Source organism: Tauraco erythrolophus, chromosome 6 (genome assembly GCF_009769465.1).
Source record: "Tauraco erythrolophus isolate bTauEry1 chromosome 6, bTauEry1.pri, whole genome shotgun sequence".
Classification (NCBI taxonomy): domain Eukaryota; kingdom Metazoa; phylum Chordata; class Aves; order Musophagiformes; family Musophagidae; genus Tauraco; species Tauraco erythrolophus.
The window spans coordinates 46,252,349-46,270,241 of NC_141470.1; the positions used below are offsets into that span (position 1 = coordinate 46,252,349).

Consider the following 17,893-nt stretch of genomic DNA (forward strand, 5'->3'; position numbering starts at 1 on the left):
ACGAAAAAAAAAACCATTCCTTCGTTTAAAACACCATTTCTTCACAAAGTGACTTTTGTTCTCAAGACTATGCTACATCAAGAACTTTTGAGATACGACTTGTTCATAGTATGTTCTATATCAAATTAATAGTCTTTCTCATACAATAAATTTTAAAGCAACGCATTTTACATCGCCTAACAGTGACGACAACCATCATCTGTCTCAAAACAGCACCTTTTAACCTACTATCATGTTGTATATAACGATACCTCTGGCGGTCCGTTGAAAGAGTAGGCATAAAGAATCGGCTGAACCATGATAAGTGACTGGGTTAGATCTTGGCGCATAAAATGGTGACGATAGTACGAGCTCTCATCTGGACTGTTGTTAAAAACTTGTAAGAAAGGAGATCTTCTCAAGTGAAACATAAACTGCAAAACAAAAATCATCTGTTTGAACTTTCACAGATAAAATGGAGAGTTGTACAAGAACAGAAAGGTTTTCCATAAACTACATGAGACCAATGCCACAACAAAATTGAATTTCAAGTCGTTTAACATTACTCTCCTGTATACATGCCTTTGCTAGCTTTTATGTACTCTCATGAGAGTAATACAGAATGGATAAACCTACAAGGCAGCTTTGAATTAAGAGAAAAGTTTAATATTTCTTCTTCTCCACTACTAACCGATAAATAGTATGACTGAATATTGCCAAACCCTTCCTTTTCTCTAAGTTCTCTTGTTTGTATGAGGGAGACTGCTGTGCTTGAACACACAAGGTAAGTTACAGCATGTGAACAGAAAAAAGAACATTAACCACAGCAAAGTTCAATTTCATTGGTAAAATAGAAAACCCAAATCCTTTCATTGCTGAATCAATCTCTCCACATGCAGAATCAATCTCTCCACAACACTTATCTACCAATCTATCTCAAGGTGTTATCTCAAGCAAAAATACCATGGAAGTCTGTGAAGAGTCTAAAATCAATACATCTGGAGCTATCGGAATAGAGGAATTTATCAGAATAGATTATTAGCAAAGAAACTATTCAAAATTTAATATAGTCAAGCTGAAGTGTTTCTTTACAGGTCAGCATTAAAAATCAAGCAGGAAAGAAACAACAAAGCAGAACCATATCTTTTCTCATGTTTTCTGAATTTCTTAATTAAAACTGCCCTTTAAAAAGCAGTGTCATGATCTGAATTACAAACTAAGGTAAGATAAGGATTCCATTATAGGAGAAACAACAAATACTCACAGTTACACAGCAGCACAGACAACAAAAGTGATTTGCCTAATGTCACATGCCAGACAATAGCCGCAGGCAGGAGGTCCTTTCATTCTGGTATCCAGTGTAAAGCCTTAATTCTACTCTGTGCTACAGAGACTCTTCCTTCACTAAGCATTCACTCTTTATCCCTTATAGACACACCTTCCTTCTACTCACCTGTGGATAAAGCGAAAACGTTTCTGAAAATCGGAAAGAGCTTGGATCATCCTTGTGATACTCCCCAAATTTCTGACACTGGAGTAAAAGAAAAATTTATCTAAATTAAGAAACATACTTGCTTGGTCATGTCATTACTGTAAATTTGTTTGTTTCTAACAGACACATGAGTTGAGGTGCTTACAGCTTTGTAAGCAATCAGGAACCTAGCAAAAACGCTGATGTAAGTTTTCTTAACAAGCAGTGATTTCCTTGCCTATAAGGTTTTAACAGCCTTTTTTTTTTTCCTCTCTAAAATTGCTAAGCAGATTTAGATGCTTAAACAGCCCTGGAGAACATGTTTAAAATTAAATTATTAATAACGACTTATATACAAGAAGAAAAAAAAAACCACACCCAGAAAATCGAACTTCTGAAAATAAATAAATTCCATATGATTTTCTAGATACTTTGACTTTTTCTTTTTTTTTTCCCTAAAACTTATTTCCTCTACAGAACGTAAAGAAAGCTTTCATTTCTGCTAATCTCATGCTAGAATTTCTGTCAATTGCTGGCAATTACCAACTGCTGAGGACAGAGGAAACATTAATAAACTAACCGAAACCATTATCTGCTCTTTTTTCCATTTAAAATAGAAAATCTTAAGTTAATTCTGCATACCCACTTGTGGAAATTAAGCATTCAGTTCATTTTTTGTTTTATTTTTAAAGAAACAATCACTGAACACTAGTCATTTAAGAATGATATGTCTGGAGACAAGAAACCAGCCCGACTCTTCATTAGTCCTTTTTACCAGTCGTATAAGTTGTCTGTCCAGCCACCTAAGCACATCAGGCCCCTCTTCTGTCTCTGCCCTGTACACTGCCAATCTAGCCATGAGAATGGCAGCAGCTTCCTGGTCAAAAGATGCAGCAATGTTTTGAATCTGCGTCTGTGCGTCTGCCCAGCTGCAAAAGGAAAATACGAATATTTGCATCACCGTGAAAGGAAAGATGCCCAACCTGAAAATACTCCTTCAAAATTAAGGTAAAGAAAGTAGCGTTAACAGTTTGGAGCTGGAGCTTCAAAAATCTACTGCGTGTAAATGAGCAGCCTCTCAGTTAACCATTCTTTAATTAGAAATGTTCCCTATTTGTACAGATGCCATGCAACCAGTGAAATAAATACGCCACTTTTTAAAACAGTTATGAAAAAAAATTAATAATGAAAGGTAAGTTACAGAAAACACTGTCCATGAAGCCAATCACACATTTCCACACCAGCAGTTTTCTGTGTGCCTTGCTTGTTCTTTTCAGTCTACAAGGTGAACTATTAATCTGTCTTTTTATCAGTCACCAAGATTTTAGTAACGTAGCTGACATAAGTTAACAAGAGGTTCATATCAACAGTAAGGGCAACGCGCTTTTTTGATAAGCTGAATATTCCATCAAATTAACCAATCAATAATCTCCTTCACTTTAAAGGTGTTGTCACCGGACATCGAAAAATGCCTGCATAATATTAAACATCACTTTCTAAAGTTGTGAAGTAAATTGAATCAAGGAAGCTGCAGGTAAAGGTCAATACATGGGAGAACAGGTATTTACACCCCCCTGAAGTGCAGCTAGCACTTTCAAGTTAAGTTATGAAGTAATCTTTACCATTCACTAAGTCCAACTATCTCCTCAGTTTAGGCCACAGAATTTCAATTAAAGCTCCCTCTTCATCTAAGATCACCTGGGTTACTTCAGACCACTCCCATAACGACATTACACAGCCACTGCAACCTCTCAGAGAAGAAACAGCCCACAGAACAAGAAAGGCAACTGTCTCAAAGGTATGATCATGCCTTCACCACCTGTGGCACTGCATATCCCAGGCCAACAGACTGGTTAGAAAATTTAAAGATTAAAAGGCAAATATATATCTTGCTTTTTCAAAAATGATTCATCACAAGTAAAACATACTTTCTAGCAACTGTGGTCACTCTGATACGTCTCTGTCCACTGGAATGCTGGTACTGAGTCACAAACTGGATTGCACCACGACCTCCTTGAGGAATAGGAGCATTGTGCTATGTACAGGAGGAAAAAAAAATAAACGGAGCAGAATCTCAAGATTTTACAGTAGAATTCAAAAGTGTATAAATGAATTACTAGAAAATGATAAAATTCTTCACAATAGGCAGCTCAAGTTACATAAACACAGTGCCTGGTGCTTTTATTATGCTGAATACCTTCACTAAACACCTCTAATAAACTTGAAGACTGTTGAGAGATGTTAGGAGCCTCCACCAGATACTCTTAAAGTAACCAATGCCCTCTCCTTCCACACACCCTTTCAGAGACGATACTTTCAAAGGGGCTGTATTACAATTGCCTGTTTCATTAGATTCTATTTGAACATCATGTGATCCACTAGAATTACAGGGCAACAAAACTGATACTACTCTAAAGTGCTGAATAATGAATCCCAGAAAGTGCTATCGAAACTTAAAAGACCGGAATCCAGTTGTAAACTGAAATTTCAAAACTCTGGTCAGTAACAATACAGGCTTATATGCTGCTAACAAAGTAATTTATTTCAAAAGAGAAGGACAGTTGAAATCAACTACGACATAGTTACAAGTAGTTACCTTGTAACTAAAACATCAGAGAAATACCGAAAAGCACTTTTAAATATACAGATTACAGTATTTTCATATATGTTTCATATATTCCTTAGATATAAGGAAGAAATTCTTCACTCTGAGGGTGGTGAAACACTGGAACAGGTTTCCCAGAGAAGTTGTGGCTGCCCCATCCCTGGAAGTGTTCAAGGCCAGGGTCGATGAGGCTTTGGGCAGCCTGGTGTAGTGGAGGGTGTCCCTGCCCATGGCAGGGGGGTTGGAACTAGATGATCTTTGAGGTCCCTTCCAACCCAACCAATTCCATGATTCTATGATATTTCATATACTGAAATACGTTTTAGTAAGTAACACTTGGAAAAGAAAAACTAAGATTTAGATTACGAACTCTATCCAAAATTTGTAGAGCATTTTGGTTTTCATTATCATATTCAAGAAAATTAGCTTCTCATTAAGCTGTTGGTGTCCATCTCTAAACTTTGATAACACAAAATGGCAACATCGTCCCTGCTACAGGGGATGTAGGGAGGGATGTTCCCTCTGCTTGAGGGAACTACACAAAAATATAGGCTTCAACAGTCACATAAAATAAAATTATTGTGTTTAGTAGACAAGTAGACAAATATTTGTTACCTGATTAACCACTTCAAAGTACAGTGCAAGTGTTGTAGTAGGATTAAGTCCACAAATCTTCCACTGACAAGTACCTCCTGTTCCAATCTCCTGTAGAAAAATTTTATAATACTTTTACAAAGAAGAAGCATACCTCGTTTGTGAAGCACAACATCTGGCCATTAGAGGTAATTGTCTACAACTACTCTGTCACAAGTTTTCTCCCTGCTCACTCTGTCAGCTTCTCAGACAAACACTCTTGCAAAATAACTGCAGTGTTGGATGCAGAAATAACAAAAAAAGGAGATGGTTGCAAAAGATTAAAACATTAAAAAGGCAAGGAGATGGCATTAGAAAAATGGAAAGAGCAAGCTGGAAACGGGAAGTACTAGGCTTTGCTTAAACAGCCCCAAGAGAAGAGGTAAGAAGTACATATAAGTGGAATGACTCTTTTAAGGCACACCAGTAAAACTTGAAGTAGATAGCTTACATAGTGTATAGTATATAGTTACACAGACTTTAGTAACTAACAAGGTAACTGCACACAGAGAGCAGTGTGCTTCAATTGACAATTCCTTTTTGCTATCCAGACAACATAAATACCAAGCAAAATCAGCTAAAATAATCAGTCATCCATACGGACCCAGTGAAACCAAACAAAACATTCAAGGCAAAATTATAATGGCAGTATTGTCACTGTGCTGGTATTCACTGTTAAAAGCATGATGGCCAGCATAACTGTCCAGGTACCACTTTAAATGAGCTGCAGGCATCTACGTTTTATTCATAAGTCTTACCTCAAAGATTTTAATTCAGATAATTTCAACAAAAAGGTTTTCGGAATAGAAATTAATCATGATATAATTGCAAGGCAAGAGACATGAATTCACAGTTAAATTTCCTATTACCTCCTATGATTTAGATATGTAGCTTAAATAAGGAGACGTACATTTAATTGGTTTTGGGGGTTTTAACTGTTATTGTAATATAGGTGACTAAATAAGAAAATCTGTGCCAGTCCACTAAGAAAAAACAAATGCTGATTATATTGAGATTTTTAGTTCACAAAGACGCAATCATAAATACAAAGAAAATTTAGGCATGAAAAATGCTTGATTAAAGCAGGCCATTTGTAAGCATTTTCATACTGGAAAGTGCTCTATTATGCAGATTGTTGTGCATAGTGAAAAGTGAAACTTTTCAATGGAAGACATTTTGGTTATTTGCAGGAATTGTTTCTGATTAGTAATCAAACGCAAAATTAAGCTGTAATAGTATTATTTGACAAGAAAATAAGCAATGATTTAAGTCTGATGTAAATTTAAAGGAGTTACTTCAGGAGCCTGTAATAGTTGGATATTGTAATCAATTAATTAAACGTACATTTGGAGAAACAGCTATACAAATGAGAAGACGGAGTCAGGATAAAGGGGATGTTTCCATGGTCTTGTGTCCTTCTGTTCCTCTCAGTCTTTCTAAATGAAGTATTTTTATGGTTCTCTCTGGATAAAAGGACATAGCTCTGACTTCAACAATGAAGCATGCTAACTCACTTTCTACTTGGTTTCTGCTACGCCAGTGTGTAACTTCTCTCTAGTAATTTTAAAGCAGCCGCTCAGTGGACAAACCTAAACAAGTAACAAGTATCTCCAAAGTCTAATATAACTTGAATCTAATCTAGCAGTGAACAGGAGCTTATCAAAAAAAAAACAGTCCTTGCATGTATTTAATTTAAAATCCATAAAAAGTGAACACTATTTGTTCCATTTATGGAAAACTTTCAGCTATTCAGAAATCCTATTTTTCCACAGTAAGATGTTACCTTCATTTTCAGCAAAGTTTACTCACATTTTCTGAGACACATGGTCCTTTAGAGTTGAGAGAGACACAGGGTCCGATAGCTCCAGAAATCTTTACTTCTCTTGAAGTCTTCATATTTAGAAGAAAAACATACATTAATATTCCACACAAAAAAGAATTCAGTCTTATTTTATCATTAGTTAATGAAAACCTCAATGTATATCAGACTCTTGATACCTTCAGGAAAGGTTATACATACAATAATGCCTGATACATTTAGAGAAACTTTCCATTGCTTCCTTTCTACACTTAATTACGTATGTTTGCTGTACCAATCAGTACATCTGAAACAACTGCAAAAACATAAATTAAAACATGGAGAAAAGCTGCTGTTATTCATAAACCTGAGAGCCTAAAAAGTTTACTGGATAATGTCTACCTTCTAGTAAAGTAATTAAAACATTCATAAAATGAGATTAGAACTGAAGACTGGCAAAATAAGCCTGTACATACCTCGCAAATAATTTATACGTTATTTCCTAAATGTATTTAGCTAAAAGAATAATCCAGTTATCTACGTTCTTTCAATGTCATTTTCCTGTTTGAAATGATTTGTACATCCCTCTAGAACTTGGGGTCCCTTTCTGCATTTTCCAGGATCTTCCAACAAAACTCACAAGAACAAGTAAATGAAAAAAAAGAGGGTTTAATTATTTGTCCTAGTAGTAAAAACTTAAACAGAATTTTACTGAACAAGAAAATAGCCCCACATTCTTCTACAAGGCAGGACGGTAATATTTTACAAGAAACACCATGGAAGACAGTACTTGAACCTACAGCACATTCAGCTCTAGGCTTCTTACAAGAGTGGAGGTGAAAATGAACATTGTTAAAGCACCAGAGTGGATTCTGATAAGGATGGAAAATGAAAGGAAAGCTCTCCTGGACTACATAGAGAACCTGGACCTAAAACCAAGCAACACTCACTACTGATACTAAAATCTATGCACACAGCATTGTGAGTTTGTAACAGAGACACTTATTTTAGTTTACTCTCCCTTTTAGCTGTCACTGCAGGGTAAGAAGGAATTAACATTATATCTAATTGATTTACAGAATCATGGAACTGCAAAAAGATAGCTAGGCAGTAACAGCTACATCCAAGCCAACCCTAACATATCTGTTTAGCATTTAGCTGAAAATTCATTAAAGGATGAAGATTCCACAGTTCGTAGCCACCCTATTCCAGTGTTTCACTAAGACACTGTATTTGTGTATTCTTACCTTTATTTCTAATGTGCCACCAAATCCCATTTTAAATTGTCCTTGCATATCTTTTGTGAATACTCGCTGAAAGGTTTGTTTGAATAAAGATGTATTGAAAGAGTCTCCCATTACCATGTAGCCTCTAGACAATGACAACAAAACAAACAAAGAAAACCCTTGAGTTAAAATAGATTACTTATGCAATAATTTAGCACATGGGATTTATATAGCTTATTTCTATTAGAGACTAAAACTAAAGGCAGTTCATCATGAAGGCAAAAACGTCTCACAAAATGGACTATCATTAAATTAACATTTTGCTACAATGTCAGAGATGAAGATTTTAAGTGAGCTTCTTGTCAAACCAGCATCTTAAGGTCATTGTGATTATAACACATATAACAAAAACCTTCACTAGGAAAACATTATACTGGACTTCAACACTACAAATGTCTCATAATCTTGTCATACAAAGTCAGTTTACTTCTAATATTCAATATTCCAAACTTATTTCCACACCATTTTATTTTGTGTAGTTCACTCATTATTTCAGGCTTAAATCTATGCTCAAGAATCATCATTTATTTTTATGCTTAGCAATATTCTGCGAATGTAACTGCAACAGTTGCTGTGTATCATGAAATATTGTATTTAGAAAATAGTGATGGAAGAGATTATTTTTATTCATCGAAAAATATTAATTAAATCACATTATTAAAATACGTTAATAGGTCAAACATGACACCTGAAAGAAGATATGTAAGTTTTCAGGTGGATCCTCAAAGATAGAAGAAAATAGACATGGGCAGAATTGGAAACTCATCCCTGTATGCAGGATGTAACCAAACAGAAAATAGGAACAGCTGTAGGAGAAATAGACAAACTATACATTAAGGCTAGTTTTGCTGGAAGAGCAGAAACAGGGTAAGGTGAGTCACAAGAGCAGACAGAAAGAGCAAAATTACACTCTACTATATAGAAAAATACAGCTTGAGTTTGATGCAGAAAAGGAATAAGAGTCAAATGCACAGGTAAAGTCACAAACTTAAACATAAAGATCCTAAGCAGCAGAAACTCCCAAGCTAAGGCTATACACGCAGATTTGAAAAAAAAGCAATCTAGCAGTGATTAGCATGGCCAAACTGGTGTGAAACTCACTGGCATATGTTCATTACAACCTGCAGCTGCATCTCTTATTCTTCTTGGTGTGCCTCAGTACGTAGCACGTGCTTAGGATCCTCTGTCACAGGAAGATACTGACAGGCAACTAAGAAGGCCCATTACCCACAGATATACCAGTTATTAAACTGATAAACAAAGATGCTTCATTTAATTTTACCTGCAGCTGGTATTGACAAAGCTAACAGTAACAAGCAAGAAAAAGAAGCTTGGCAAAAGAATCCAGAGTGAATACAGAAGTATAACTGAAAAATCAAACGGTAGGTAAAGCAGGTAGCTACACTAGTAAAGATGAAATACTGTAAGTGTAGAAGAGACTTTCAGAAAGAGAAATAAGAGAGTCTTTGAAAACATATGGAGGAAGAACTGGCAGGATTTACAAAATGAATGAGATACCTAACACACAAGCAAGAGTCAAAAGCTATCCCAGACTGCAGATCTGCATAACAAAAAGGGCGAGGATGTTATCCACAGTGACAGAAAACAGGGAAGTGGTTTCACGAGAAAGACCAGAACTTGCTTTGATCATATTAAACTGAACTGATGGCAAGACAAGCTGGATGGAATACACGGCAATGTTTGAAACTTCGAACTGGATGGAGAGCACAAAAATCAGGAGCAACAGATGTACCTGGTAACCACCTAAGGCAGTAGCTGAACCTATAAATAACAGTATACAGAAGAAGGGCGTAAACAAGAAAGAAAGAATAACACAGGATTTTGTACCACTCTGAACAACAAGAAAAAAAAAAAAAGATGACAGGTCCTTATCTTTACTGAAACCTGCAGCTTACATATACACACACTGAAAAGGAAAAACAGCAACAGTGCTAAGAATAAATTGCCTATTAAAAAGATATCCATGTTATTTAAGCTTCAAACAGATCATATCAGAAGAACAAGAGCAAACCCCCTTCTGATTAAACCCACAATTGCAGTGACAAATTTGCCAGAGGCCAAGAAATTCCAGAATTCCAGTATAAAGGCAACCTTCACAGTACATCAGAGTGGGTTTGTGTGTTGTGTTTTTTTTTCAAAGTAGCATAACATTTTGGTAAGTGCTTCCTGTTAAACAACTTAAAAAAATAAAAACTGCATCTTCATATACTACTTAAAAATGAATAGGCACATACCCAGTGTAGTTGGGACAACACTTCATCTCCAGAAGACCAGTCTGATCCAATGCACATGCATATATGTCAATAACATGACCATTTGTTGCAGCCCGATTAGCCAGGGCTTCAAAATGCTAAATCCAAGATGAAAATACAGTTCATAGCAGTTTACGACGTGAACTCACCTCATCTTCATATTAAATCCTAAACTCCCAAAGTTTTTCTACAACATTATCAGACTTTATTCACATCATATTCTAATACAAGCTAAAAGAGTATGTTTTCCTGAAGTTAAAATTAAGACCAGAATTTTCAACATTTGGCGTTTTTTTTCTGACCAGCTAAGAACCCAACTCACACTAGACAGATTAGTGGTTGGTATTTACACTAGAAAATTACCTTGATTTTTTTCTTTTTAAATTTTGCATTAAGTACTAGATCCAATACACGGAATTGAATTTATCTTTCTCATCTCAAGTGTCTATAATGACAGGCGTCTGCAGCTGAGCTACTTGTTTAAGCTCCCATTATAACCAGTTAAGATGAATTACACCAGTTTTGGATGCAGTTCACCTGCCTAAATGTACATTTAAGATGAAATGAACTAGGTCTAAACCCTACTGCTGAACCCTCCCCCAACTACAGAGACAGTTTTGAGTCGCTGTCTTAGAAGCAGACAGCCTTACTCTAGATATACCATTTAGTCACATAAATAAATCTCTTCTGACTTAAACCAGATAAACACTCCAAAGAATTTTAAGGTGAGCTAGACAAAGTCCTAACGCAATATACTGAAATTTCTGAAGAAATTCCTGAAGGCACACCACTATTCAGGCACAAGTAAACAAAACCACATAATTCCCACCTCTTTATACATTTGCTACTACTAGCAGTACTTTACAGTGCCAGACAACGTAAATGTTTACTTACTGGTAAGATGCCTAAAATATCACCCATGATCATCTCTTACCTTAGTACCCTTTTTGACGTATTTAGCATTGTCTTTCTCAATGTCATGCCATGATCTTATAGGTAACTTCAATTCATCCCCTACAACCATGCCCGGGCCTTGCGTGGCTGGTCCTCCAATGAACATCATTATACGTGCACCGGTATTAGGAAAAGTGCACTGCAGGAAATAAAAGACAAATAAAACCATCAGGTTGTGCTACAAACTGAACAAAAGAAATAGCTATGTGGGTATTTATCACATCGATAGGATTCTAACAATAACTGTACTTTTTCCCCTCCCAAAACTTAAATCTGCCAACAATTCAAAGGCTTGGTTTTGCCTTATTAAAATGCGTAAACGCCTACAATTATTCTACACCTGTAAAGGATGATATCCATCAGAATCACCATACAAATCATATACGCATCAATTACTAAGGGTTTTACATATTGATTGTGGCAGCTTTTCCACAACAAAACGATCTATTTACATAGCAGCAAAACTCGAGGTTTTGAGTTTTGGTAAAGCTATTACCTCAAGAAGCCCTACAGCTATAGAAAGAGCCACTCCAGAAGAACGTAAGGGCCGTTTTCCTTGTGGAACAGGCCAAGGATCCCGTTGTAGTTCACCCAAAAGATCAGTAAGGTTCATATCAATTTTCTGCACTGGTTGCAAAAATCTGTAAACAAATGCACGGAATTACATTAGATTCAAATTGTTAAATAAAAATTTTATCAGTTGCTCACTAGCATTATATTAGACATATATTAGCAATGTCCAATCCTAGATTGCAGCCTGGATTCAGAGCAGTGTCTCTGCCTGACCAAGATAATGCCATCTGGTATTACCACACACACAGCACACTAAGCTTAAGAAGTTCAGCAAAGAGCTTGTAAAACAAAAGCTTGCTGACTCAGAGGTATCGCTACTATCCAGAAAGAACCCCATCTAGTCAAAAGAACGCAGCAGATGATGACCTATGAATACCAAGAAGAAACTCAAGTTTCACTACTTCAGTGAAAATCAAAGATCAGAAGAAATATTAACATATAAAGAATTTCTTGTGCTCTCTGCTACAGGTTGTCTACAAATGCAGCTACTTATTGGAAGGCAGAGACTGCAAAACCATCTCTCTTTTTTATCATTTCATCTATTTCTTCTGTGTCACAGTGGAATACACAAGAGAATCAAACACTAACCCACAGTTTCCAAATGAGAGACAGAAGGGGAAGGGAAAGGAGCAGAAGAGGGAGAAAAAGGGAAGGTAAAACCTGGATATCCACATAAGAAAGGGGCACTGAAGCAGCTATTAACACTTCCCAGCATACCAAACAACAGAAGTATAATTATTTACATATCTATAATATGCCTATACAACTTTCTCTCAGAACATTTCCAAGGCATCATCGAGATGATTTTACTATCACCTATTAAGTCTTTTCTTCCCAGTAGAAACTGTAGGAAAGAAACAGGCTATAACCATTAGTCTCCTAGTAAATTTGTGCCTGATCAAAAGGTTCAGTTGATTGTTTCATTGTCATAAAACATAAGTGTTCCAATAAATCGGTGAGTCAAGGTATGTTTTTTAGGTGTTTTAAGCACAGTACCTGTTAGAAGGTGGTGGCTGCTGCACTTGAGGACCCCGACCGACTTGTGAAACAGCTACTTTTGTAAGCCCGAGCATTTCCTGTAGTCAGATACACAAGATTTTATTACAAAATTTGTTCACAGACTCTTTGAAGTTCTTCATTGTCATCACCTTGATGATTTCTTTTTGTTTGCTTTTGTGTATTACCTGAAGCTGTTTTGCAGACAGGTCCTTTGTTCCCCTAAAGACGTAACTTTTGGAAATTCCTTCACAGCCAAGCTCATGAACTTGCACCATTCGGCCAAAGGTAATGAGACCTACTAACGCCGTTGGTGGCAGGAGACTAAGTGACATTTGCATGGATTCCTTCAGAGCTTGCAAGTCTTCATCTTCCATGCATGTGTCCACAACATAAAGAAATATCAAAGGCATCTGAGGACCACGCTTTAAGAAACACAAATATATTCACATGAAAAACAAATCTTGCAATAGTCATAGGATCAAAATTGAAAAATAAGGTACATTTTGTAAAAGTTTTACAATTATTTTAATCATATTAATAATGTCAATGTTCCATCTAACTTAGCTCCCTCTCAAGTAGTAATCAATATCCAGGGTGTCCTGGTTTTGACTGGGACAGAGTTTTTCTTCTTAATAGCTAGGAGAGCTCTGTGTCTTGATTTTAGTCTGGGATTCGCTATGAGAAGTATGGTGATAGCCCACTGATGTTTATAGTTGGTACTGAGACATCAAGGACCCTTCAGCTGCTGTGTTTTTGCCGGTGTGCAGGAGCACGACAGGCTGGAGGGCAAAGCATAGTTGGGACAAAGGGTCCACAACTGCCCTTATGATTTGAACTTAAGGCTTAGAATTGACGGCCAAATTAGCCAACAAAGCATTCCATATCATACAATGTCATGCCCAGTATATAGATGAGGGCAGACCAGGAAAAAGAGCTTTTGCTCTTCCAGGAACTCCCTTGGGAAGGCTCCCTCTGGGACTCTCGAAGTGTTCACGCTCGCGCGCTCTCTCATTCTCTCTTTCTCTTTTCAGGTCTCTCGCTCGTCCAGGATTGCAGTGTCAGGACTTATCTGTTTCAGAATCGTTTGCCAGGACAAGACAGGTGTCGTTCACCAGGCAGTGGGCAATTACACTGTGCCTCACTTGCTTGTATATATTACTATTATTACATGTACATATAGTCATTGTTTATTAGTATTATTAAATCGTATTTCTCCCAACCCACAAGTCTGTCCTTTTCGCCTTTAATTCTCTTCCCCATTCCCTGGTGTTTAGCTGTCAGCTGGGCTAAACCACGACACAGGGCTAAAGGGGAACAAAACCCCTACCATAATGAACTCTGCACTAAAATGAAGTGCTTACAACAGAAGAAAAGAAGAAATTTCTCCAGGATGTCACGATAGTTTTGAAGCATGTGCCAATTATATAAAACAATGAGCTTTTATTGCTCTAAGCGAATGTAATAGCCATAAAGCTATTCACAATTATAAAATATTCCAACATGATGACGTTCCATGGCATTTCACCTCATAATTTCACTCTAGAGATCATTAGTTCTTTTTATTCTTTCTAAACTAAATTTGTACTATAAGCAAATATCCCCTTTACTTTGCATTACAAGAGTTGGCAAAAAGTACAGATTCTGTTCAGTCTTTGCTCTTCTTTTCATAATCTGAATGCTTCTCTGAAGTCTTACGAATTTTAACCCTCAAAAACGAAATTCAGAGATTACAAATTTGCAATTGCAGATGTTTCCAGTTTGGGGTTTTAGGTCCATTTTTTATTTCTATTCAAGTAACTTCTATCCTAACAAAGGATGAACAGTAAAATTCAAAGACCTGAACTGAATATGTATTAGCTGTTTTCTCTAAACCAGCTAGCCCTAAAACTAATTCATAATCATTCAAATACAAACTTAAATTCAAATGATTAACGAGAGATGAAGCAAGTCAGCCAAATTTGAACTGAAATTGTTTGAGTAAGCAAGAGCAGTGAACAGACCCCCAGCAAAAACACATATTAAACTCCTGATAAAGAAACAGATTTAACAGAAATACTGCCTCTACAAGAGACCTCTCTTCTTTTTCTTTTTTTAAACCAGTCTTATTAGCTATCCTTGTGTTTTATGTTTTCCATTTCCAAATGATGACATAAACGTTCAATCTACTAGCAAGCACATATAGACTCACAGTCTTCAAAACGCAATGAAGAAATAAAACTGAAATTAATTCTTTTTGTATATTGCAAGGCTATAGATGTTAAAGATCTTATTTAATTATTTTACCTGTACTACATATTCAATGCTGGAGAACTGAGGCAAAAGTTCAGCTGGCTGATTCATTTCAGATATGCCAGCATAGGTAGGAGGAAACTGCAAATAAAACCACAGAAATTAAATAAAAGATTATTACTTCCACAAAAACAAAAACATACATACATATGGACTACTTTTCTCTGCAACAGGTGTTCACTATTGCTGTCATGAAAAAAAATCTCAAGACAATCTCTGAAGATATAGCTGCACATTCATGTTCTTGCTGTCAATTTCAGTTCGCGGCTATAATCGGAAAAATTAGGATTTTCACTTTTACTTTATAAAAAACATTTTCTCTACCTTCAATGTTTCATTTTCTTACCTGATTTCTCTGATAACAAAAGTTGCAAGCCCAGAGTTTTGCTCGATAATCCACTTGGCTATAAAAATACAATAAGAAAGGTTTATTTAGCATGAACAATTCGCTTTCCTCCACTGAATCTAGAATAAGCTTCTTTTAATTTTTCAAAAACACACTAACTTTGAAAAAGCTTCCTCTTAATATACTTTCTCCTAAACACCTATATTACAAATTCAAAATAAGTGCAGTCTTACACAGATCTATCAGGCAAATTATTGTCTTTAGAGAGGAACGATGGTCTTCAAGGAAAAGAAGTAAATAAGAAATTTAAGAATACAGACTCAGCACCTTTATTGGAGACTTTCTCCATGGATTTTAGGCATTTTAACTCTCCCGACCTTTGCATTCTTCTCCTTTCCCAGCCTATGTCTACTAGCTGTCAGAGTCTGGGACTATCGTAAATATACATTATGCCCTAAAAAGCAGGTTCCAACTTAACAGCTCTCTCTCTAGTGAAAATAACATTTTGTTTTCAATTGATGAGCCAACCTCCTTTTACCTACATTTTTATTAATATTCAGACAGTTAAAAAATGCAACTTCTATTTGCACGGCATACAAACATCTTGAAGTCCTACTCACATCTTAATGGAAAGTAAATTTTACATGTTTTCAATGTACACTTCTTGCTATCACATCTTCTCCTGTCTACAAGGGCAAAAGTCTTTTTAAAATATCATAAAATCTTTAGATAAGTCCCAGTATGCTGTGAACACAACACAGCTCTATTGAGATCAAATGATCTATATCAATTTCAGGAGCTGCAGACTATCTAACTTGATAACTGTGCCACACAGGCTTCAAAAGGTCCTCCTGAATGGAGTCTCTAATCACATCTTGTAAAAAAAATAAAAATTAAAAAAAAAAAAAAATCAGTCATGACTTGCATACATGATATAGGAAAAACGTACACAGTTGACTGTAATGTCAGGGATCTGACTGACCCTTTACAGCTTTGTCTTTCCATTAGTTTCCTTCCAGCCCTCAATAAAAGAGAACACTTCTGAAAAAGTTAGCTTCCACTAAGTCTGACTTCCAGTATAATCAGTTACTAAGTCTGTTTAAAACTGAAACGCACTTTTACATCTGCTTTGAAATTGTCTCTTCTCCCAAGCAGGGACAAGGTGTTCATACAATTGAGTTTGTTCTACAGGATCTTTTACATCATGTCTAATCTCTCACTATCACTCAGTAACTTTCCCATGCCTATCAAACTCCACCTTAGAAATTGTTCTGTTTCTTTTCCATACTACTGTGATTGGAATGACATATGAAACACTTGCTGTGCTTCCAACCTAATTTCATCCACAACTAGTCCACAACCATTTGTGCTTGTGCCAATATCACCCGTTAGCTTAAACAGCTTTTCATCCTCTCTCACGCTTACTTCTGATGTATTTATCTATCACATCTTTCAGCCTCTGTTTTGCTAAACTAAACTAGCTAACCTGCTCTGTCTACAAATAAACTAAGGTCAGCAATAAATAAAGTTTATTTCACTTGGAAATTAAAACTATACCAGTGCCCAAAAGATACAGTATAGTAACTTTTTACCCAACTACTTTTCTAGAAGCAAAATGCAGGAGTATACCAACTCACAAGATGCATAGAAACATAACATATCTAATCATTAATTAAATGAAGTATGTTGAAAAGACTGGTTAAATGAAAGCTATGTTTTGAGTATATATTTTATACATGGAAATCTATGTGCAGAAACTTCTAAACTGTATACTCATGTGAGGAGTACCTGAGCTTCCCACACACCAGGTCTTTTCCTTAGTTTAACTGGCACTATTCTAAAGATTGTTTGTAAGGTAAAATATTGGCATAACGTATGTATCGGGTTTACCATAAGGGGTTCAGAACAGCTCGACACGTGGTCCTGCTGCACAAAACTGGCTCATACTGAATCGGAGGCAAGTCTGGCCGTTCCTTCAGTGGCGTGAAAAGGGCAGCCACCGGGACTACCATTCTTGTGGCTTCAAGACGACTTGAAGGCCAAACATTCCAGCTGAATCTAACTCCGTCTCTGTCCTCATTCTGCTGGATAAATTCCAGGAAGGTTGTCATGGTCAACTTCTCTGTTTATCACTAAAATAAAAAGAAAACCATTAGCAGAATGTTGAAACACAAACGTTTTTAACCACTAAATACTGAATGCACTTAATGACAGTCACACATTCAAATACTGTAACTGAGTTACAATCACTAAACACTGAGTAGTGCTTCTTAAATCCTAAAAGCAATGTACAGAATTCCAAGGTGAAAAAAAAAAAAGAAATTAAGACTCCTAGGATGCAGCAACCTCTTCAAAATAACAAATATTTGATATGTTGCAAGTTAAACACATAGTGTTAAAATGGCCCATCTTCAGTTAACTTCTTCACTTAAGGAACAAACTCTGGCAAGGAAGGTTACAACTAAAGCAATAATTCCAGGGTAGGTCAGAGTAGAGACTATGCAGCACACTAACGGTATATAAAAAAAAGCCTTGCTTACAAAAAAAAAGAAACCACACTGCTTTAAGGACTTTCACTAATGCATTTAGTTATTCATTCTGTTCATTATTCAAGAATCATTTATTCTTGCAAATTGTTTAATCCTCTAACTTATTTTAAGAATCAAGTAGCAAAAAGTATTTTTCCT

The 17,893-nt window shown here is 36.2% G+C and overlaps 1 protein-coding gene across 4 annotated transcripts in view; it reads right to left on the reverse strand.

Moving 5' to 3' along the window:
• Positions 1-17,893, reverse strand: part of SEC23A (SEC23 homolog A, COPII component) — a 34,220-nt gene that overhangs the window by 8,806 nt on the left and 7,521 nt on the right. For all 4 annotated transcript variants that reach the window (XM_086613119.1, XM_086613117.1, XM_086613118.1 and 1 more), the window contains 15 exons: positions 17,097-17,338; positions 15,207-15,264; positions 14,855-14,941; positions 12,757-12,993; positions 12,569-12,648; positions 11,496-11,640; positions 10,980-11,138; positions 10,028-10,143; positions 7,734-7,857; positions 6,498-6,578; positions 4,671-4,760; positions 3,379-3,485; positions 2,226-2,379; positions 1,433-1,510; positions 252-413 (listed from right to left, as the gene is read on the reverse strand). In XM_086613119.1, coding sequence (XP_086469245.1) covers positions 252-413; positions 1,433-1,510; positions 2,226-2,379; positions 3,379-3,485; positions 4,671-4,760; positions 6,498-6,578; positions 7,734-7,857; positions 10,028-10,143; positions 10,980-11,138; positions 11,496-11,640; positions 12,569-12,648; positions 12,757-12,993; positions 14,855-14,941; positions 15,207-15,264; positions 17,097-17,317 — 1,899 coding nt within the window. In that variant the 5' untranslated portion in view covers positions 17,318-17,338. The remainder of the gene's footprint in view (positions 1-251; positions 414-1,432; positions 1,511-2,225; positions 2,380-3,378; positions 3,486-4,670; positions 4,761-6,497; positions 6,579-7,733; positions 7,858-10,027; positions 10,144-10,979; positions 11,139-11,495; positions 11,641-12,568; positions 12,649-12,756; positions 12,994-14,854; positions 14,942-15,206; positions 15,265-17,096; positions 17,339-17,893) is intronic.